The sequence below is a fragment of the Salvelinus alpinus genome, chromosome 7 (assembly GCF_045679555.1).
Source record: "Salvelinus alpinus chromosome 7, SLU_Salpinus.1, whole genome shotgun sequence".
Lineage (NCBI taxonomy): Eukaryota > Metazoa > Chordata > Actinopteri > Salmoniformes > Salmonidae > Salvelinus > Salvelinus alpinus.
The window spans coordinates 80,694,746-80,719,517 of NC_092092.1; the positions used below are offsets into that span (position 1 = coordinate 80,694,746).

The 24,772-nt window shown below is 41.5% G+C and overlaps 1 protein-coding gene across 30 annotated transcripts in view; it reads right to left on the bottom strand.

Annotated features, from left to right (window-relative positions):
* The window catches only part of LOC139581759 (TNFAIP3-interacting protein 1-like), a 31,572-nt gene extending 9,845 nt beyond the window's left edge, over positions 1–21,727 (bottom strand). For 4 of the 30 annotated variants that reach the window (XM_071411892.1, XM_071411882.1, XM_071411879.1 and 1 more), the window contains exons 1-8: positions 14,755–14,887; positions 11,119–11,317; positions 5,888–6,037; positions 5,376–5,470; positions 4,573–4,632; positions 2,837–3,037; positions 1,703–1,797; positions 1,100–1,247 (exon numbers count right to left, since the gene is read on the bottom strand). In XM_071411892.1, the coding sequence (XP_071267993.1) occupies positions 1,100–1,247; positions 1,703–1,797; positions 2,837–3,037; positions 4,573–4,632; positions 5,376–5,470; positions 5,888–6,037; positions 11,119–11,281 (912 nt within the window). In that variant the 5' untranslated portion in view covers positions 11,282–11,317; positions 14,755–14,887. Of the gene's footprint in view, positions 1–1,099; positions 1,248–1,702; positions 1,798–2,836; positions 3,038–4,572; positions 4,633–5,375; positions 5,471–5,887; positions 6,038–11,118; positions 11,318–14,206; positions 14,265–14,754; positions 14,903–21,602 lie in introns of those variants that run through there. The other 26 variants (XM_071411893.1, XM_071411883.1, XM_071411876.1 and 23 more) reach the window with 18 other exon arrangements.
* Between the last annotated feature and the right edge of the window lie 3,045 nt (positions 21,728–24,772).

Consider the following 24,772-nt stretch of genomic DNA (forward strand, 5'->3'; position numbering starts at 1 on the left):
ATATTTGTTTTCATTAGTCCACTGTTGATACAGTGCCCCCCCATATGTCAGCAATCACATTTTCAAGACATAGGACTTTCAAAAAGCTAACTGTCAAAATATCACAATGATGCATTTCGCAATAAATGATTTGAAACGTAATTCATTCAGAGCCCACTCTGCAACAGGACAAGGATATGAAACATTGCTCTTATATTCCCCGTACTAGCACAGATCACCATTTATACAAGTCGTGTCATAAAAATAAACAACTTGCTTTTTTGGGGAAGTCTCTCAGACATTCTACACTGACCAATGTGACAATATAAAAAAAGGATTTCACACACAGCAACATTACAGTAGTACTAGAGTCAATCACATCCACATACTGTACAGTACGTTAGGATGAGACATACTGTACAGTACGTTAGGATGAGACATACTGTACAGTACGTTAGGATGAGACATACTGTACAGTACGTTAGGATGAGACATACTGTACAGTACGTTAGGATGAGACATACTGTACAGTACGTTAGGATGAGACATACTGTACAGTACGTTAGGATGAGACATACTGTACAGTACGTTAGGATGAGACATACTGTACAGTACGTTAGGATGAGACATACTGTACAGTACGTTAGGATGAGACATACTGTACAGTACGTTAGGATGAGACATACTGTACAGTACGTTAGGATGAGACATACTGTACAGTACGTTAGGATGAGACATACTGTACAGTACGTTAGGATGAGACATACTGTACAGTACGTTAGGATGAGACATACTGTACAGTACGTTAGGATGAGACATACTGTACAGTACGTTAGGATGAGACATACTGTACAGTACGTTAGGATGAGACATCAGTCATGGTAACTATTCCACTACTGCGATGCCTGGCAATGACCTCATACTGCCAATACTCAATACGGAAACTAGAGTATTTAAAACTGGAGTATTTACTGTAACAGTAAGGGTGTTAAATTAAAATGATGCTGTTGCTTCCTAGACGTCTATGCTGATCCATGTCCCTCTCTCTCCCCCAGCTTTTAAATGTCCTCTGAATCAGACAGGTGCCATTCCATCCATTCTGGGGAAGGATTTTACATACCTTCTGTGGTGTGCTGACTTCCATCTTGGATCTAACGCTGGCAGTTTCCTCTTTCACCACTTCTTCTTTGGCTTCTGGTTGCCCCTCGCTCTCTGCTGCGGTCTCTCCTGCTCCCGTTACCTGCTCTTTTAGCTTCAGGTTCTCTGGTCTGCAGTGAAAGCAGGGTTAGTGTTACTATGCAGTTCTAGAGATATCTAGAATATGTATCGCAGTGTTTAGTAGAGTAATGTGCAGCTTGGCAGAGCCCTAGCATATCCTCTGGGAAGACCCTGCAGCCCCACTGAGGTAGGGAGAATATTAGGGCAATTCCAGGAAACATCAAAAACAAAACTTTGACCAACTGTCACTTCACTTGAAGCGTTGTAGTTGCTGGACAGAGAATCATTGTGAAAAAGAAAAGTGAAAGTCCACTTATAAATTTACTACCAAGTGTTTATTGCCTTTATTTAAGCTCAATAAACTTCAACAAAGTACTAAACTTGACTTAGGAGCAGAAAAACAGTATAAAGCCAACCTTCAGTTTAAAATTCACAATAATAAATGTAAACTCCTTCTCTCCCCTGGAGAGATGAAACTGAATCCAGAGAAAATACCAAAACTCACCTCAGCAGTTCCACGTCTCCGTTTCTGTACTGAAGGTCCTCCTCCATCTTCTTTCTCAGCTCGTTGTTCTCTTGTCTGAGCTGCTCACAAAGAGTCTAGACAAACAGAGGGACAAGCATTAGTAACACAGCACTCTCCTCCTGTACCAAGACTCACACCTCCCCCCTGACCGAGGCAGTCCTGTTCTGTTCCCCCTTTTCCTTCCCCATCGGACTCCATCACGACCACAGTCATCATAGGACGCTCGATGGTGAGAGACTTTGGCCTGTGGGCTGACCAAGGTCCAGTGTCACCCAGGCGCCCGTGTCCGAGACATCAATTCCCTTCTGCCCACTGTTCTAGCCAACTACTCTAACACTGGCACCATCGTCACTCACGTTGGCTTTAACGACAATCGCTTTCGGCAATCTGAGGAACCGTAAAAGGACTACAACATTGTCTTGAACACCCTTGTTGGCACAGGGAAGTGAATAATCATATCTGGCCCGATGCCGTACTATAGAATGGGTTCGGAAAATTACAGCCGCCTCACTGCCCTAAAGGAGTTCCTGAAGAAACTTTGCACAGACAGGAATGCCTCCGTTTGTGACAATTTTGACTTACTGTGGGAGAAACAAACAGTCTTTAAAAGAGAGGGGATTCTCCCTAACCACAGTGGTTCCAGGATGATCTCCTTCAACATAGTGAACCGCTATGCTAGTGCTCCAGTCCCCCCTGTCATAATAAGCAATAGTCTGGGTGGCCGGACTATTTACAGCAGTTCTTATAGCTTGGGGGCAGAAGCTGGTAAGGAGCCTTTTGGTCCTAGACTTGGCTCTCCAGTACCGCTTGCCGTGCGGTAGCATGGAACTCTGGTAACCCAGGTAACTCAAGCAGGCAATAAAAACAGATAAAAGAACACCTTATGGCACGACGGGGACTGTGAAGAGACACACATTTTAATATATTTTTTAAATTGTATTTTGAATTATATGATGTATTGTGTTAGGCATTTTATTTGTTGTGTTTATTTGTTGTGTTTTGTTTCCTATTTGGAAGAGTAGACGCTGCCTTGGTTTTGCAACATAATTTGGTTCAGCATCAGGAATGACAAAATACACAACTGTCTACCTGCCTCTCTCCCCTGTCAGTTACCTGCAGGAGGGACGTCCTCTGCTCGTTCTTCTGGACCTTGGAGGAGAGGTGGTGGAACTCGACGGCCATGCGTCCCAGGTGGGCTAGGAGCTGGTTGGGGTTGGACGCCTCAGCAAAGATACTGAAAGAGCTTTCTAGACGCTGCAGCTGGCTGGTTAACTCCTGGTTCTCCTGAGGGAACTGTCCTGTTCCTGCACCAGCCTGGAGATCAAATCAAACGTTATTTATATAGCACCTCCAAAACAATACATTTCTAGACAAATATGACATCAAGATAAAAAAATAAATAAGATTTGAGTTAAACAATAGTAAAACAGAGGACCTGGGAAACACCAGTCAGAAGCTCTGTACTGCCATACTGACTGGACACAGAGTCATGTCAAAGCAACATATTTCTAGTTCTCCAGTTTCATGGACACTAGATGTATATAAATGACAAATCCCATCTGAATCATACAGCCTGTAGATAGACTGACACACACAAAGGAAGACTATCCCTCCGTGTTGTATCGATTGATCGATCATGCAAGTAACGCTCCATATCCTATATGCAATGCAGTACTATACACATGTTGTGCAATATTGTACAATGAAGCAAAACCCCATTAAGATGGACTCCGAGCTGATGAAACATTTAGAAGAAGCTCCGTCTATAGACTTGTGAAAATGTGTCACAGTTTTCCTATACATTTGGGTGATGATGCATGATATCAGTGACAAGTCATTTGATTCTATACCATATCAGTCTGGAATATTCTGTGACTGACATTCTTCCCTGTCAGGCATTCCCTAACTGCAGGCGTGTGTGTGTGTGTGTGTGTGTGTGTGTGTGTGGTCAGTAATAATGGTGGACATTCCCTGTGCTGACGCATGTCTAGCTACCAGTATTGAGTTAGTTGGCTGGCTGTTAGTTGACTAGAGAAGAGAAAAGACAACCGACAGCTAAGGAAATTAAATTAGCTGCTCTTAAGATTATTCACCAGGTATAACGACCACGTTCAATGGTTTTTAAATCTCTCAACTCTAGGTGGCATTTTCTAACGACATATGAATATTGTATCCTACCCTCATAAAAACACATTTTTGGGGTTTCAGAACTCTTAAGTCCTACAAACACAGTCCTGTCCAGTCAGTATGGCGGTACGAAGGATCTGTTTTAGTACTGTTAGAAAAGGTAACAGAGGAATTCTGATGAAGGTGTCCAAAAACAAAAATGTGTCTACTACAGAGATGGCCAAAAAAACTAAACTGACAATTGTCCCCATGTTGGTGAATAAGAGATTTGAAATAAAATATGACACCAATTGCATCTTTGGTGACTTGACCTATATTGTATAGTCTATGAATAAGAACATAGAGCATGATTTATGGTGTTTATGGGGGAGAGGTGTAGCTTTTAAATGATATGTCACTTTCTATTTTCTGATCATATTATAGGTCTTGTCTGGCCTTGTACAGGGCATAAAAAAACAACCGCTCAGGTTAACAGGTTAACGGTGTTGACTAGAAGTTATAACTACACACACACACACACACACACACACACAGAGTACAGTCTTGCTGAACTTGAGCCTTCTAGACACAAACAGATGCATTGAGGTCCTGAATGTAGGCTACACACACACACCTTTATGGATGAAACTGAACCTATTACATAAAGAACCTGGATCGTTTCTAAACATCCCATTTTTTGCCCCGTTATTGTTAGCTAGCCTCGTGTGAAAATTAGTACTTACCGTCTGGGTATCAGAGGTCTTCTCCTCCATATTCACCACTTCAAACTCGGACAGACCTTCCTACAAGCACCAAAGAGGACAACGATCCAGACTGGTCAGTATTAAAGGGATGCTTCAGGATTTTGGCAATGAAGCCCTTTATACTACTTCCCCAGAGTCAGATGAACTCATGGATACCTTTTTTTTATGCCTTTGTATCCAGTAAGGAGGAAGTTAGAGGAGTTTCCCGAAACAAGGCTAACTAGCATTAGCGCAATGCCTGGAAGTCTATGAGAACAGCTAGCATGCTGCACTAATGCCAGTTAGCAACTTCCTTAAAACTACACACAGAGCCCTCCCCCCCAAAAGAAATATATCCACAAGTTCACCCAACTCTGGGAAAGAAAAAGGAACTTCATTGCCAAAATCCCAAACTATCCTTTTAAGTAAACCAATACGACTATTTAGTTAACCAATATGGTTTGACACTTGTAGCTACAATGTGTTGAACATAAGTGAACCGTTTAAAATGAAACTACTTTCAGTTAGCGTTTGCTGGGACAGCTTCTACACCTACATTGTTTGCTGTTTGGGGTTTTAGGCTGGGTTTCTGTACAGCACTTTGGAGATATCAGCTGATGTAAGAAGGGCTTTATAAATAAATGTAATTTAATAAAAAGCACACAACCACGGGACATGTAAAGACATGTTTCAGATGTAGGATATGAGGCTGTACTTATTATTGAGCAGGCTGAGCAGCCCAGCACATTATCTATCAAATATAAAGTACTATATAGCTATAAAGTAAATCTCTGTTTACTTACGCTGGGCTGATCATGATGTAGGGCCTTCTCCGTTGAGAGACACGACTGACTCGGTCTCTGGTCCATACTGGGTTGGCGGTGAAGCTTCCCTTGACCTGAAACAGGAGTCACACCACGGTTATAGGGTCAAAAATAAATTAAAAATAGCTTCTTATCAAAAGGGCAATTTCTCAAGCAAGAATTTTGCTAGGAGTGTCTGGGAAGGGTATGAAAATGAGCTGTTATTGACAGAGAGAGATTAGGACCTCCTATTGGTCTATTAACTAGTGATGTCACCAAGGCCAAAACTCCGTCCCACCAAAACAGGCATGACATGTCATGTGGTCTTTTCAATCAGCTCTTACACTAAAATGACATTATCATTTTCACAATATTACGCCAACCTCAGTGTGGAAATGTATATATTTTTTTAAAACAGGACAATCACGTTTTTGACTGCACTAGGCCATTGGATAACATACTGCTGTAAATCATGAATAATCAGGTAGGAAACTCCATCTCTGATCGCATACCCCGTGTCTCAGTCTGAACAGGTCCTCCCATACACAGACTGGTAGCGAAGCTGGAGGTAGAAGACTTCAGGGCCTCGTTGTCTCTGACCAGCTCTTCTACACGCTGACGCAACTTAGAAGCCTCCCACTGAGACTCCTCCAACAGGTCTCCTACACACCAGACAGACAAACCATCAGTAACAACAACCGTATTTACAGTAGTAACAAACAGCTCCTACACACCAGACAGACAGACGGTTAGAAACATCTTGATTTTAAGTAGTCACTTGTTCATTTTGGGTTGTGGCATATAGCTGAATATGTTATTCACAGTCTACATGACCTATAATACATGAAGGATAGACAGTAGCTAGTGCTTCTGATGACTAACAACTAAAATCATGCCGACCCTGAGAACATTACTCATTACAGAGAAACAGCACATAACCAAAGAATGGACCACACCAACTCAACAAAAACGTACTAGTCACTAGAGAAACTCCCTGCAACCATTACAGCACATAACACAAGAATGGAATCAGGTCTAACCACATTCTTCCTACAAGGCTATGAGAATAGAATATGTAGCTATAATGTATAGGTCACAACACTAATCTCGACAGAGGAGTGTGATGAGGGTTGAGGGGGCGGGGGGTATGGTCTTGAGATCTGTCAGACAGATCACATGTACACTACCGGTCAAAAGTTTTACAAACACCTACTCATTCAAGGGTTTTTCTTTATATTTACTATTTTCTACATTGTAGAGCAATAGTGAATCGAATCAAATTTTATTAGTCATATGCGCCGAATACAACAGGTGTAGACATTACAGTGAAATGCTTACTTACGAGCCTCTAACCAACAATGCAGTTAAAAAGAAATTGGGAGAAAAAAAAGTAACAAGTAATTAAAGAGCAGCAGTAAAATAACAATATATACAGGGGGGTACCAATACAGAGTCAATGTGCAGGGGCACTGGTTAGTTAGTTAAGGTAGTATGTACATGTAGGTAGAGTTATTAAAGTGACTGTGCATAGATGACAGAGTAGCAGTGATGTAGGGGGGGGGGGGGGGGGGGGGGCAATGCAAATAGTCTGGGTAACCATTTGACTAGATGTTCAGGAGTCTTATGGCTTGGGGGTAGAAGCTGTTTAGAAGCCTGTTGGACCTAGACTTGGCGCTCCGGTACCGCTTGCCGTGCGGTAGCAGAGAGAACAGTCTATGACTAGGGTGGCTGGAGTCTGACAGGAAGCTTGGCCCCAGTGATGTACTGGGCCGTTCGCACTACCCTCTGTAGTGCCTTGTGGTCGGCGGCCGAGCAGTTGCCATACCAGGCAGTGATGCAACCAGTCAGGAAGCTCTCGATGGTGCAGCTGTAGAACCTTTTGAGGATCTGAGGACCCATGCCAAATCTTTTCAGTCTCCTGAGGGGGAATAGGTTTTGTCGTGCCCTCTTCACGACTGTCTTGGTGTGCTTGGACCATGTTAGTGATGTGGACACCAAGGAACTTGAAGCTCTCAACCTGCTCCACTGCAGCCCCGTCGATGAGAATGGGGGCATGCTTGGTCCTCTTTTTCCTGTAGTCCACAATCATCTCCTTTGTCTTGATCACGTTGAGGGAGAGATTGTTGTCCTGGCACCACACAGCCAAGTCTCTGACCTCCTCCCTATAGGCTGTCTCGTCGTTGATCAGGCCTACCACTGTTGTGTCATTGGAAAATGTAATGATGGTGTTGGAGTCGTGCCTGGCCGTGCAGTCATGAGTGAACAAGAAGTACAGGAGACTGAGCACGCACCCCTGAGGGGACCCTGTGTTGAGGATGTGTTGTTACCTACCCTTACCACCTGGGTTCAGCCCGTCAGGAAGTCCAGGATCCAGTTTCAGAGGGAGGTGTTTAGTCCCAGGGTCCTTAGCTTATTGATGAGCTTTGAGGGCACTATAGTGTTGAGCTGTAGTCAACGAATAGCATTCACATAGGTTTTTTTGTCCAGGTGGGAAAGGGCAGTGTGGAGTGCAATATAGATTGCATCATCTGTGGATCTGTTGGGGCAGTATGCAAATTGGAGTGGGTCTAAGGTTTCTGGGATAACGGTGTTGATGTGAGCCATGACCAGCCTTTCAAAGCACTTCATGGCTACAGACATGACTGCTACGGGTCGGTAGTCATTTAGGCAGGTTACCTTAGTGTTCTTGGGCACAATGGTGGTGTGCTTAAAACATGTTGGTATTACAGACTTGGACAGAGAGAGGTTGAAAATGTCAGCGAAGACACTTTCCAGTTGGTCAGCGCATGCTCGCAGTACACGTCCTGGTAATTCCGTATGGCCCTGTGGCCTTGTGAATGTTGACCTGTTTAAAAGGTTTTACTCACGTCAGCTGCGGAGAGTGTGATCACACAGTCTTCCGGAACAGCTGGTACTCTCATGCATGTTTCAGTGTTATTTGTCTTGAAGCGAGCATAGAAGTAGTTTAGCTTGTCTGGTAGGCTCGTGTCACTGGGCAGCTCTCGGCTGTGCTTTCCCTTGTAGTCTGTAATGGTTTGCAAGCCCTGCCACATCCGACAAGTGTCAGAGCCGGTGTAGTACGAGTCGATCTTAGTTCTGTATTGACGCTTTGCCTGTTTGATGGTTCGTCAGAGGGCATAGAGGGATTTCTTATAAGCTTCCGGGTTAGAGTCAAACTCCTTGAAAGCGGCAGCTCTAGCCTTTAGCTCAGTGCGAATGCTGCCTGTAATCCATGGCTTCTGGTTGGGGTATGTATGTACGGTCACTGTGGGGACGACGTCGTCGATGCACTTATTGATGAAGCCAATGACTGATGTGGTGTACTCCTCAATTCCATCGGAGGAATCCCGGAACATATTCCAGTGGTGTACTCCTAAATTCCATCGGAGGAATCCCGGAACATATTCCAGTCTGTGCTAGAAAAACAGTCCTGTAGCTTAGCATCTGCTTCATCTGACCACTTTTTTATTGATCTAGGTCACTGGTGCTTCCTGCTTTAATTTTCGCTTGTAAGCAGAAATCAGGAGGATAGAATTATGGTCAGATTTGACAAATCGAGGGAGAGCTTTGTATGCGTCTCTGTGTGTGGAGTATAGGTAGTCCAAAGTTATTTTCCTCTGGTTGCACATTTAACATGCCGATAGAAATTTGGTAAAACGGAATTAAGTTTCCCGGCTACTAGGAGTACCGCCTTTGGTGAGCGTTATCTTGTTTGCTTATGGCGGAATACAGCTCATTCATTGCTGTCTTAGTGCCAGCTTCTGATTGTGGTGGAATGTAAACAGCTACGAAGAATACGGATGAAAACTCTCAGTAGGTAGTGTGGTCTACAGCTTATAATGAGATACTCAGGCGAGCAATAGCTCTCTGATATCGTGCATCAGCTGTTATTTACAAAAATACATAGTCACCCGCCCCTTGTCTACCAGACGCCATTCTTCAAAATAGCCACTTTGCACTCTTGGCATTCTCTCAACCAGCTTCACTCGGAATGCTTTTCCAACAGAGTTCCCACATATGCTGAGCACTTGTTGGATGCTTTTTCTTCAATGTGCGGTCCGACTCATCCCAAACCATCTCAATTTGGTTGAGGTCGGGGGATTGTGGAGGCCAGGTCATCTGATGCAGCACTCCATTCACTCTCCTTCTCGGTAAAATAGCCCTTACACAGCCTGGAGGTGTGTTGGGTCAATGTCCTGTTGAAAAACAAATGATAGTCCTACTAAGGCCAAACCAGATGGGATGGCATATCGCTGCAGAATGCTGTGGTAGCCACGCTGGTTAAGTGTGCCTTTATTTCTAAATAAATCACTGACAGTATCACCAGCAAAGCACCCCGACACCATCACACCTCCTCCTCCATGCTTCACGGTGGGAAATACACATTCAGATATTATCCGTTCACCCACAGCGTGTTTCACAAAGACACGGCGGTTGGAACCAAAAATCTCAGATTTGGACTCCAGACCAAAAGGACAGATTTCCACCAGTCTATTGTCCATTGCTCGTGTTTCTTGGCCCAAGCAAGTCTCTTCTTCTTATTGTGTCCTTTAGTAGTGGTTTCTTTGCAGAAATTCAACCACGAAGGCCTGATTCACACAGTCTCCTCTGAACAGTTGATGTTGAGATGTGTCTGTTACTTGAACCCTGTGAAGAATTTATTTGGGCTGCAATTTCAGACGCTGGTAACTAATGAACATATCCTCTGCAGCAGAGGTAACTCTGGGTCTTCCATTCCTGCTGTAGTTCTCATGAGAGCCAGTTTCATCATAGCGCATGATGTTTTTTGCGACTGCATTTGAAGAAACTTGACATTTTCTGTATTGACTGACCTTCATGTCTTAAAGTAATGATGGAATGTCGTTTCTCTTTGCTTATTTGAGGTGTTCTTGCCATAATATGGCCTTGGTCTTTTACCAAATAGGGCTATCTTCTGTATACCACCCCTACCATGTCACAACACAACTGATTGGCTCAAACGCATTAAGGAAAGAAATTCCACAAATGAACTTTTAAGAAAGCACACCTGTTGATTGAAATGCATTCGATGTGACTACCTCATGAAGCTGGTTGAGAGAATGCCAAGAGAGTGTGCAAAGCTGTCATCAAGGCAAAGGGTGGCTACTTTGAAGAATCTCAAATATATTTTGATTTGTTTAACACTTTTTTGGTTACTACATGATTCCATAGGTGTTATTTCATAGTTGATGTCTTCACTATTAATTGTACAATGTAGAAAATAGTACAAATAAAGAAAAACCCTTGAATGAGTAGGTGTTGTAAAACTTTTGACCGTAGTTAACCCAGATCTACTGCTGTACTGTGGCATCGGTACAATGTCACAAGTCCCTACGATAATACAGGTAGATGAGGGGGATGCAATGTCACAAGTCCCTACGATAATACAGGTAGATGAGGGGGATGCAATGTCACAAGTCCCTACGATAATACAGGTAGATGAGGGGGATGCAATGTCACAAGTCCCTACGATAATACAGGTAGATGAGGGGGATGCAATGTCACAAGTCCCTACAATAATACAGGTAGATGGGGGGGTTGTTGTTTAAAGACATGTTGTCTTACATGGAGTATAATCATTTAAAATGAACCCATAACTAAAATATGGCGTAATTTGGCCAGATGCCCCACTGTGTCTATGTTTTCTGTCCACAAGATATCATAAAATAAAGAGCTGGTGATCTAGACCAGAGGGGTAGGATATGTCACAAAAGCAGGTACGGACCTAAGCTTTTGAGTCCCTTCATCCTATCTCTGAGCACGCTGTTCTCTTCCAGTAGTAGTCTATAGCTGCTCTCTCCAACGCTGCTGCCCTCCTCCCTGGCCTCTCTGGCCTTAGCCTCGCCCCCGCCTGGGTCGTAGATACGATAGGGACCTTTTCCTTCCATCGCCACTGATTCACTTACCAGGCATGGTGCTGGGAACTGGAACAACAGAACAGAAACGTCAATAGGAAAGAACCAATAGAAAAAGAGGGGCTGTGTGGGAGGTTTCAGTTAGGGAATGTGTTTTGACTGTGCTCAGTAACTTTTGTTACAGTACGGGGAAATAGGCCCATGTCATGTTCCCTGTTTGTGATGGGAGGACCTAGACTTTAGTAGCCTGGTCCCAGATCTGTTTGTGCTATCATGTCAACTCCATGGCATGGCAATGAATGACAAGGAGTTGACAGTTGACAAACAGATCTGGGACCAGGCTAAGTCAATAGCTCTAGCACACAAGGCTAAGGGGGAAACTAATAGACATTGAGATGATCTTTAGCCTGATATTACAAAATGCAAACCTCATACTACCTCCTACAGGAGGAGAAGTACCAACCTCCTACAGGAGGAGAAGTACCAACCTCCTACAGGAGGAGAAGTACCAACTTCCTACAGGAGGAGAAGTACCAACTTCCTACAGGAGGAGAAGTACCAACTTCCTACAGGAGGAGAAGTACCAACTTCCTACAGGAGGAGAAGTACCAACTTCCTACAGGAGGAGGAGTACCAACTTCCTACAGGAGGAGAAGTACCAACTTCCTACAGGAGGAGAAGTACCAACTTCCTACAGGAGGAGAAGTACCAACTTCCTACAGGAGGAGAAGTACCAACTTCCTACAGGAGGAGAAGTACCAACTTCCTACAGGAGGAGAAGTACCAACTTCCTACAGGAGGAGAAGTACCAACTTCCTACAGGAGGAGAAGTACCAACTTCCTACTCCCTCACATAGAGTGCATTCTGAAAGTATTCAGACCTCTTGACTTTCTCCACATTTTGTTACGGTACAGCCTTATTCTAAAATTGATTTAGAAAAAAAGTTATTAAATACATCTACACACAATTCCCCATAATGACAAAGTGAACAGGTTTTTAGAAATATTTGCAAATTTAAAATAAAAAAAAGAAATACCTTATTTACATAAGTATTCAGACCATTTGCTATGAGACTTGAAATTGAGCTCAGGTGTGTCCTGTTTCCATTGATCATCCTAGAAATGTTTCTACAACTTGCTTGGAGTCTACCTGTGGTAAATTCAATTGATTGGACATTATTTGGAAAGGCACACACCTGTCTATATAAAGGTCCCACAGTTGACAGTGCATGTCAGAGCAAAAACCAAACCATGAGGTCGAAGGAATTGTCCGTAGAGATCAGAGACAGGATTGTGTCGAGGCACAGATCTGGGGAAGGCTACAAAAACATTTCTGCAGCATTGAAGGGTCTCCAAGAACACAGTGGCTTCCATCATTGTTAAAATGGAACAAGTTTGGAACCACCAAGACTCATCCTAGAGCTGGTCACCCGGCCAAACTGAGCAATAGGGGGAGAAGGGCCTTGGTCAGGGAGGTGACCAAGAACCCGATTGTCACTCTGACAGAGCTTCAGAGTTCCTCTGTGGAGATGGGAGAACTTTCCAGAAGGACAACTATCTTTGCAGCACTCCACCAATCAGGCCTTTATGGTAGAGTGGCCAGACGGAAGCCACTCCTCAGTAAAAGGCACATGATGTCCCGCTTGGAGTTTGCTAAAAGGCACCTACAGGACTCTCAGACCATAAGAAACAAGATTCTCTGGTCTGATGAAACCAAGATTGCACTCTTTGACCTGAATGCCAAGCGTCACGTCTGGAGGAAACCTGGCACTATCCTATGGTGAAGCATGGTGGTGGCAGCATCATGCTGTGGGGATGTTTTTCAGCGGCAGGGACTGGGAGACTAGTAAGAATCGAGGGAAAGATGAACGGAGCAAAGTACAGAGAGCTCCCTGATGAAAACCTGCTCCAGAGCGCTCAGGACCTCAGACTGGGGGCGAAGGTTCACCTTCCAACAGGACAACGACCCTAAGAACACAGCCAAGACAACGCAAGAGTGGCTTTGGGACAAGTCTCTGAATGTTCTTGAGTGGCCCAGTCAGAGCCTGGACTTGATCCCAAACGAACATCTCTGGAGAGACCTGAAAATAGCTGTGCAGCGACACTCCCCATCCAACCTGACAGAGCTTGAGAGGATCTGCAGAGAAGAATAGGAGAAATTCCCCAAATACAGGTGTGCCAAGCTTGTAGCATCATACCCAAGAAGACTTGAGGCTGTAATCGTTGCCAAAGGTGCTTCAACAAAGTACTGAGTAAAGGGTCTGAATACTTATGTAAATGTGGTATGTTAGTCTTTAAAAAAATATATAAATTCATACACATTTGCAAAGATTTCTAAAAAAAGTTTTTGCTCTGTCATTATGGGGTATTGTGTGTAGATTGATAATGGAAAAAACAATGTAATCTATTTTAGAATAAGGCTGTAACGTAAACAAAATGTGGAAAAAGTCAAGGGGTCTAAATACTTTCCGAATGTGCTGTAGGAGGAGACGTTTGGTTACATAAAAAGTATTGTTTTGATTTCCCACTCTAAACCATTTACAATGCAAAGAGTCACATTTGAATGTCACCATCAAAGGGGACTTCTGTAAAAGCTATTTCAGGACACAATAATTTAAATGTGTAACTTACAAACACTGATGTGGTCAAGTCATTGAGTGATAACAACGTTGTAAAAATGCTATTAAAATGCCACACTGGAGAATGCCTGAAAAATGACCATGCAATATTAAACTCTACTTCCAGCCAGACAGATGAGAAACAAAGACATCGTACAGTAGTAACCAGACGATTAGATAAACACTAACTAGTGCAGTTGATCTCAGTTGCAAAATAGAATAATGAAATTAAAGACAATATATTATTTTAGAAAACGTCCTCATTCAAACCGGATGTTGTCATGAGTTGTGATGACGTCCACCGAGAGTCACGACAACACCACAACATGACCCAACTCACTCTGTCTTTTCGGCCTTTCTTTCTTTCTTCGTTCATTATTGATTAGAAGAAGAGGTGGCTAAAGTATCGTGTCCAGAAAAGAGTCACTGATTAGATGACAAGCGAGAACAACATTTCTCACGGTTCAGTTGTTAGGAGCGACATCCGATAGTTACACTGCTCGCTTAGCTAACGATACAATTATGGCTAGCCATGAAGCTAGCTACCTAACGTTAGTCATTTCAGTTGCTATGCTAAGATGCCGAAAAACCATTAGCTAGTTAACGTCAGCTAACAAAGTAGCAAATCGGACTGTATAGCAAGCTAACATTTTGCTTACTTGAACGATAGCTAATTCGCGTTAGTTATACATCTAAGTGAAAGTATTTCTACATGATAACGACCTGGCTAACAAAGTCATGCAAATTATAGCTAACATGACAAAATATATATTGGATAGCAAACTAACTAGTCATTTGCTACGCATCAAAACCAGTGTCTGATTCCATACAACGTAGCTAGCCAACTTTCTATCAATTTCATGGTAAACAAAGAGATCTTTGGCTTACGTTAGCTACCTTTCTGCTTCAGTGGCTCCCATCGATTTACCCAGACACCAATTGCGGAAGTGGTCTCTGCTGTAACCTGGGAAATTCCACCTCGCTGTCGTTTGATGTTGTAAACAGTTGTGGTTGACAAGCGGGCCGACCAATGCAGAAGCTTGACACAGGCTAGTTTAATCTTTAAAGAAACAGTGCAGTGTTTTGCTCCAAACCTTGGTAGCTCAGGGATAGATTGGGGGGCATGCATGACTGCAGCCAGAGCACGGCTTGAACCGGTGATCTTAAAGCTAGAATCCTTAGTTGAAACAATAACAAAGCCGTTCACCCGCCTCTGGTTTGGTAAAAAGCTGAGGGATGGACCTGGAGACATGAAACCACTCTCAAATTCATAGACAGAGCTATAGATGCTAAGGACTGACTGTCCATGATACCACGATTATGATTTGAACCATGTTATGAGGCTATACAGTGTGTGTTTAAATGTATGTCGTTTACAAACATTGGTGTTAAACAAATGTATATTTCGGGTTGAGATGGGGTACGACTGTTGAACTAATCTCATTAAGTGTTTATAAATTATATTCTTCAAGAATCAATGGGTATATGTCATTAATTTATAAGTCCACCAAAATATGTAGCAACTAAGGATTTTAGCTATAAGCTCTGCACCTCTAGGCAGAGGCTGAAGTACAGTCACAGACTTCACTACTCCTTTAAAAGCTCCTCACCTCTAGGCAGAGGCTGAAGTACAGTCACAGACTTCACTACTCCTTTATAGCTCCGCACCTCTAGGCAGAGGCTGAAGTACAGTCACAGACTTCACTACTGCTTTAAAAGCTCCGCACCTCTAGGCAGAGGCTGAAGTACAGTCACAGACTTCACTATTCCTTTATAGCTCCGCACCTCTAGGCAGAGGCTGAAGTACAGTCACAGACTTCACTACTCCTTTATAGCTCCGCACCTCTAGGCAGAGGCTGAAGTACAGTCACAGACTTCACTACTCCTTTATAGCTCCGCACCTCTAGGCAGAGGCTGAAGTACAGTCACAGACTTCACTACTCCTTTATAGCTCCGCACCTCTAGGCAGAGACTGAAGTACAGTCACAGACTTCAATACTCCTTTATAGCTCCGCACCTCTAGGCAGAGGCTGAAGTACAGTCACAGACTTCACTACTCCTTTATAGCTCCGCACCTCTAGGCAGAGGCTGAAGTACAGTCACAGACTTCACTACTCCTTTATAGCTACGCACCTCTAGGCAGAGGCTGAAGTACAGTCACAGACTTCATTACTCCTTTATAGTTCCGCACCTCTAGGCAGAGGCTGAGGTACAGTCACAGACTTCACTACTCCTTTAAAAGCTCTACAGGACGAATGACTATTTCCACGATGTTCTATCTATGCACATATGAACTCTGGGACAACCTTGATACAAGTGCCAACACCAGAATGCATAGGCCTACTGCTGATAGGCCTATGATCAACAAAATGTGTTCTTCTGCTCTGCTCTGTTATTTTCAAAGATAGTAATCTCATGATGGATGACCTCCATACACTAGATGCAACTAAACCAATAGAGACATCTTGTGGAAAATATAAGAATACCTAAACATGAACTGCTATTGACTAAAATAAATGAGACACAGTGCAGACCTGTGTCTTTACCATAGAGTTAGATAGATGACTCACCTCTGCATATGTGCCATTAAAGCGTCTGTGACAGCATAGGCTCCATTTTGACCAGTGGAGGCTGGTGGAAGGAGCTATAGGAGGACGGGCTCTTGTGTAATGGCTGGAATGGAATTAAATGGAACAGTCTCAAACATATGGAAATCACATGTTTGAATCCATTCCATTAATTCCATTCCTACCATTACACAGAGTCTGTCCTCCTTATAGCTCCTCTCACCAGCCTCCACTGACTTTGAAGTAGTCAATTTCTTCTTCACGATTGGCTGATCTCTCCTGATGACTCAGTTGGACATGAGTCCAACAGTGTCACTAGGAGGGATCAGACAAGGAAGTGGGAAGTCCCACCCATTTGACTACATTAAAATGGTGGAAGCCCTCAATGGCGATGCCCATGCTAATACAGTATTTTTGCTACTAGAGGCCTCTCTCATTCTCTATGGTCTGTAGGACCCATTGGACACCATATTCAGGGTTGGGGAGTAATGTAATCTGATTACAAAAAACAGTAACTATAATCAATTACATTACCAGCAAAAATGTTGTAATCTGATTACAGATACTTTTGAAAAACTGGATGATTACTTCTTGGATTACTTTTAAATTCCGAAAGTATGTTTTTTTTCCAATGACATTCAATTCAGCATTGAAATAAAGCACAAGTTTAAGTTTGTTCCATCTGAGTGAGACTGACCACAGAAACCACTATGATGACAAACCTAAGGCATTTGATCTATCATTTTTGTCTTCTAATGCCTCTTTAAGGTAATCTGAAAGTAATCCGATTTTAAAGTTACATTACTGATGACAATTTTGGACAGGTAACTGTAACGGATTACATTTAGAAAGTAACTTAGGCAACCCTGGAGATAACCAGCCCTCCGAGCCAACCTTAGACCTACAAAGACTGAAAAGCTTTGTTTCCGGTATGGGGGACGACACAACAGTTCACTCATGTCAGGCCAGGTAACCATCACAATGGTTAAAACGTGGCACTCTGCTATCTTTCTATTGTTCCCTTTCCATCAAACCCAGTCGGACGGCACGCAGACAACCTAAGTTCTAACCCAGTTGAAACTAAAGACAGTTTTAGCCTGCTGAGCTAAAGCTTAATGAAATCTGTTTTTCAGAAACATACATTTTCTAGCTCTGCAAAACTTTTACATTTGGTGTTACATAACCAACAAAACATGTTTATATTGTGAAACCAAAAAAAAAACTGCAAAATGTTGTCTTGCTAATCAGGAATAATTTAGTTGTATTGCTTATCTTGAACATCGGCTCGCTGGTTTTGAATAGAGTAGAATATTGTACAGTAGAGTAGAATACAGTATAATATAGTAAAATACTAGAGTAGAATATAGTACAGTAGAGTAGAATACAGTATAATAGAGTAAAATAGAGTCCAGTTGAGTAGAATACAGTATAATATAATACAGTTGAGTAGAATACAGTATAATAGACTAGAATAGAGTACAGTAGAGTTGAATACAGTATAATAGAGTACAGTAGAGTAGAATAGAGTAGAATAGACTACAGTAGAGTTGAATACAGTATACTAGAGTAGAATAGACTACAGTAGAGTAGAATACAGTAGAATAGAGTACAGTAGAGTAGAATAGAGTAGAATAAAGTACTGTAGAGTAGAATATAGTAGAATAGAGTACAGTAGAGTAAAATACAGTATAATAGACTAGAATAGAGTACAATAGAATTGAATACAGTAGAATAGAGTACAGTAGAGTAAAATACAGTATAATGGAGTACAGTAGAGTAGAATACAGTATAATAGATGACAGTAGAGTAGAATACAGTATAATAGAGTAGAATAGAATAGAGTACAGTTGAGTAGAATACAGTATACTAGAGTAGAATATAGTACAGTCGAGTAGAATACAGTATAATAGAGTATAATATAATACAGTTGAGTAGAATACAGTATAATAGACTAGAATAGAGTACAGTAGAGTTGAATACAGTATAATAGAGTACAGTAGAGTAGAGTAGAATAGAGTAGAATCGACCACAGTAGAGTTGAATACAGTATAATAGAGTAGAATAGACTACAGTAGAGTAGAATACAGTAGAATAGAGTACAGTAGAGTAGAATAGAGTAGAGTAGAATACAGTAGAATAGAGTACAGTAGAGTAGAATACAGTAGAATAGAGTACAGTAGAATTGAATACAGTAGAATAGAGTACAGTAGAGTAAAATACAGTATAATAGAGTAGAATGGAGTACAGTAGAGTAGAATACAGTATAATAGAGGACAGTAGAGTAGAATACAGTATAATAGAGTACAGTTGAGTAGAATACAGTATACTAGAGTAGAATATAGTACAGTCGAGTAGAATACAGTATAATAGAGTATAATATAATACAGTTGAGTAGAATACAGTATAATAGACTAGAATAGAGTACAGTAGAGTTGAATACAGTATAATATAGTACAGTGGAGTAGAGTAGACCACAGTAGAGTTGAATACAGTATAATAGAGTAGAATAGACTACAGTAGAGTAGAATACAGTAGAATAGAGTACAGTAGAGTAGAATACAGTATAATAGAGTAGAATAGAATACAGTAGAATTGAATACAGTAGAATAGAGTACAGTAGAGTAAAATACAGTATAATAGAGTAGAATGGAGTACAGTAGAGTAGAATACAGTATAATAGAGTATAATAGAGGACAAAATAGTAGAATGCAGTATAATAGAGTAGAATAGTGTACAGTAGAGTAGAATACAGTATAATAGAGTACAATAGAGTACAGTTGAGTAGAATACAGTATACTAGAGTAGAATATAGTACAGTAGAGTAGAATACAGTATAATAGAGTATAATATAATACAGTTGAGTAGAATACAGTATAATAGAGTATAATATAGTACAGTTGAGTAGAATACAGTATAATAGAGTAGAATATAGTACAGTCGAGTAGAATACAGTATAATAGAGTATAATATAATACAGTTGAGTAGAATACAGTATAATAGACTAGAATAGAGTACAGTAGAGTTGAATACAGTATAATATAGTACAGTGGAGTAGAGTAGACCACAGTAGAGTTGAATACAGTATAATAGAGTAGAATAGACTACAGTAGAGTAGAATACAGTAGAATAGAGTACAGTAGAGTAGAATACAGTATAATAGAGTAGAATAGAATACAGTAGAATTGAATACAGTAGAATAGAGTACAGTAGAGTAAAATACAGTATAATAGAGTAGAATGGAGTACAGTAGAGTAGAATACAGTATAATAGAGTATAATAGAGGACAAAATAGTAGAATGCAGTATAATAGAGTAGAATAGTGTACAGTAGAGTAGAATACAGTATAATAGAGTACAATAGAGTACAGTTGAGTAGAATACAGTATACTAGAGTAGAATATAGTACAGTAGAGTAGAATACAGTATAATAGAGTATAATATAATACAGTTGAGTAGAATACAGTATAATAGAGTATAATATAGTACAGTTGAGTAGAATACAGTATAATAGAGTAGAATAGAGTACAGTAGAGTTGAATACAGTATAATAGAGTACAGTAGAGTAGAATAGAGTACAGTAGAGTAGAATAGAGTACAGTAGAGTTGAATACAGTAGAATAGACTACAGTAGAATAGAGTACAGTAGAATAGAGTACTGTAGAGTAGAATACAGTAGAATAGAGTAGAACATAGTACAGTAGAGTAGAATACAGTTTAATAGAGTAGAATAGAGTACAGTAGAATAGAGGACAGTAGAGTAGAATGCAGTATAATAGAGTAGAACAGAGTACAGTATAGTAGAATACAGTATAATAGAGTAGAATGAAGTACAGTGGATTGGAATACAGTATAATAGAGTAGAATAGAGAACAGTAGAGTTGAATACATTAGAATGGAGTAGAATAGAGTATAATAGAGTAAATATAGTATAGTAGAGCAGAATAGAGTACAGTAGAGTAGAGTACAGTGGAGTAGAATACAGTAGAGTATAATACAATATAATGGAGTATAGTAGAGTACGGTAGAGCAGAATACAGTAGAATAGAGTACAGTGGAGTAGAATACAGTAGAATAGAGTATAGTAGAGTAGAATACAGTAGAATAGAGTATAGTAGAGTATAGTAGAGTAGAATAAAGTAGATGGAAACAGATCTAACACAAGTCTCCAATCTCCATTGAAATATTTTTTCATCTGTCTCAGTGGATACTGGCCCTTGATCTAGCCCAGGATTTCTTAAACTATGGGTCAGGACCAAAAGTGGGCCCTGGGCATGTGAGAGGTGGGTACTATTTATTCTTAATTTGAATCATTGGAGGACGATTTGGGTCACGGGAAGACTGTCAATTTCTCATTCGGGTCTCGAGCACATTGGTCATTCAACTTCAACAAAAACATTTTAACGAATATACTTTTAATATCAAGTTATTTTCTTCTGTGTAGGAATGAACATCAACGAATTTGCCGCAATACTTGGCTCACTTTTGGCTTCTCCTCAAGCACAAAATACTGTGAAAAGTCCACATCTGGACTGTAACTTGATTGGATATGTGCTGAATAGAAGGCAAGTCTGGAAAAGCTGACTGATATTTGCATGGTGTACACTGTTCAGTATAGGGTTTGTTATTCATAACTCAGCTGTACTGTTAATGCACACCCATTGTAAAATCTGTATCATTTTTAATTTGGAGTGATTACAGAAATGTCATGTTATATTTTCTGATGTGTTTTTGAACAAATATGACCTATAATGACTCGAGAAAGTTTTGCCATTTTTTCTTCTTCTCCTAATCAGTTAAATAGATTATATTACATCACATAAATGGATTTAAATGTTTAAAAATATATATATTATATGACATCAAAACATGATTTTTAGATTACAGAAAGAGTATCATATTTATATTTATGATGTATCTGTCTGAGATATTAAGAATTATATTCTCGATAAAATTAACCTTTTTAATGTTAGCAATCATTCACAAATCAATAGCATTTTGTTCACTAACTTGATTTGCCCATGTAAGCACATTAGATGATTCATTTAGCATGACCAAGTCAGAGTCAAAAAGCTTCAACACATAACTCTTTATAACCTCGACAAACTATCTCATAACATTTAACAAAATGAAATCTCTATATACAATTTAGAAAAAAAGCAAAGGAACTCACCGACACATTGAGCGTCTTTCCGAGAGGCGCTTTTTAATAAGGAAACTGGTGAATAGGGGGGAAGCTATTTCAATGTTTTTAGAGAGACATGGGGAATTCCCACATAGAGAAAGGGTCTGATGCAGTTCATAGCCTCAACAGAAGAGAACAGAGCAGCGCAGGGGGACAGTAAGAGTGTCAATGATTGAGTCTTTAAATGAAGAGATGGAGATAAAACTGTCCAGTTTAAGTGTTTTTTTTTGCCTCGTACTCTTTATGAATCATAACTAAAGTGTGATGGAAATTAAATGGCCGAGGTCTCATGTGTATCTGTGCACATTTAGTTTACATAACATAGCCATTAATGTCCATAAGGCCTAATAACCAAGTTTAATCTCATTTATATTAAACTGTACAATTTGACTTGAAGAGAATCCAAAAGAATTGTCTTACTTCACAGCAGTCAGAAATGACTTTTTGTTTTGCAACACAAGGTGATGATCTGACAATGCATTGCAAAGAAAGCTTACTATTTACCTTAATCTATGAATGTATAATAATTAACATGAAATAGGGATAATTTTGAGGTTGTGTAATTATGTAGTCTTTGTTTAAATGAGCAGTGTTGGGCTGCTGCACGGTGCAGTTTAAATGAGCAGTGTTGGGCTGCTGCACGGTGCAGTTTAAATGAGCAGTGTTGGGCTGCTGCACGGTGCAGTTTAAATGAGCAGTGTTGGGCTGCTGCACGGTGCAGTTTAAATGAGCAGTGTTGGGCTGCTGCACGGTGCAGTTTAAATGAGCAGTGTTGGGCTGCTGCACGGTTCAGTCTACAGTCTTCATGTTGCCATGGATCTCTTGGCCTGATGTAGGGGATTTCCTCCTCTCTCAAAACCCTTTTTTTCTTCTTTCCGCTTTTAACTCTGAGACGCTTGACAACAGCTGCACTCACAAATAAAGCTCATCACATACAGTACATCATACAAAAAAGTCTACCCAAGATGGCGTAGCAGTCGGACGTGTGTTTTGTCTTGTCCTATCCTGTGTAAATATAGTTTTCCTCATTTTTTTCTCGTATATATTTCGTATATATTTTAATCTCACATTCCATCTATGGACTGGATATACTCTCCTGCAACCCGCCTCACCCAATGTGGTACGGATCTGCTATTTTTATACTTTAGAACCGGGAAACCCCATTAGAAGCTAGCCAGCTAACTAGCTACTAGCTAGTAGTCAGTTAGCCACTGCTAGCGGTCTTCACTGTTAGCTCGGACACCAGCCAGCCTCAGCTCGGTCAATACCTGCCAGTCTGTACAGCGCAATATCAACCCAGAGCATATCGGACTGCTTTCTCTACCACATCTCCGGATTCCTACTGCAAGCTCTGAAACTTTACACCAGATCATCGCAGCTAGCTAGCTGCAATCCGAGTGGCTACTCCTGGTTAACGTCTCTGTCCCGACGCAAGCACCAGTTAGCCTTGAGCTAGCCTCGAGCTAGGCCCATCTCCCGGCTAGCCGAAGAGGTCCACCAGCTAATTATTGGGCTACAATACCTCTTTTGCCAATTGGCCTTGACCCTTTACTGCCGCCACGGAGCCCAGCCAATCTATCACGACTGGTCTGCTGATGTAATCGTCCGAGTTGGTTTCAACAGGCTCTTCCGTTGCGACTTCGCCGAAGGCCCATCTGCTAGCCCCGGCCTGCTAGCTGTCTGAATCACCGTGTCTCCAGCTCGCCTAGCGTACTAGCGGCTACTGAATCGTCTCCCTGACTCACCTATTGCTACTCATTGGACCCTATGATCACTCGGCTACACATGCCTCTCCCTAATGTCAATATGCCTTGTCTATTGCTGTTTTGGTTAGTGATTATTGTCTTATTTCACTATAGAGCCCCCAGCCCTTTTACTCTCTGTTCCGAACGCACTAGACGACCAGTTCTTATAGCCTTTAGCCGTACCCTTATCCTACTCCTCCTCTGTTCCTCTGGTGATGTAGAAGTTAACCCAGGACCTGCAGCCCCCAGCACCACTCCCATTCCCCAGGCGCTCTCATTTGTTGACTTCTGTAACCGTAAAGCCTTGGTTTCATGCATGTTAACATCAGAAGCCTCCTCCCTAAGTTTGTTTTATTCACTGCTTTAGCACACTCCGCCAACCCTGATGTCCTAGCCGTGTCTGAATCCTGGCTTAGGAAGGCCACCAAAACTCCTGAAATTTCCATCCTCAACTACAACATTTTTCGACAAGATAGAACTGCCAAAGGGGGCAGAGTTGCAATCTACTGCAGAGATAGCCTGCAGAGTACTGTTATACTATCCAGGTCTGTGCCCAAACAATTCGAGCTTCTACTTTTAAAAATCCACCTTTCCAGAAACAAGTCTCTCACTGTTGCCACTTGTTATAGCCCCCAGCTGTGCCCTGGACACCATATGTGAATTGATTGCCCCCCATCTATCTTCAGAGTTTGTACTGTTAGGTGACCTAAACTGGGATATGCTTAACACCCCGGCCATCCTACAATCTAAGCTAGATGCCCTCAATCTCACACAAATGATCAAGGAATCGACCAGGTACAACCCTAAATCCGTAACCATGGGTACCCTCTTAGATATCATCCTGACCAACTTGCCATCTAAATACACCTCTGCTGTCTTCAACCAGGATCTCAGCGATCACTGCCTCATTGCCTGCGTCCGTAATGGGTTCAGAATGACCTCATTCTGTAAGTAGAGGATGCCTGGTTCCTCTTTAGAAGTGCTTTCCTCACCATCTTAAATAAGCATGCCCCATTCAAATGTTGAACTAAGAACAGATATAGCCCTTGGTTCACCCCAGACTTGACTGCCATTGACCAACACAAAAACATCCTGTGGCATTCTGCATTAGCATCGAATAGCCCCCGCGATATGCAACTTTTCAGGGAAGTCAGGAACCAATATACACAGTCAGTTAGGGAAGCTAAGGATAGCTTTTTCAAACATAAACTTGCATCCTGTAGCACTAATTCCAAAAAGTTTTGGGACACTGTAAAGTCCATGGAGAATAAGAGCACCTCCTCCCAGCCTCCCACTGCACTGAGGCTTCGGAAACACTTTCACCACCGAGAAATCCCCCTGCAGCAACTTGCCCCCCCCCCCCCCACTCCTCCTTCACCCAAATCCAAAAAGCTGATGTTCTGAAAGAGCTAC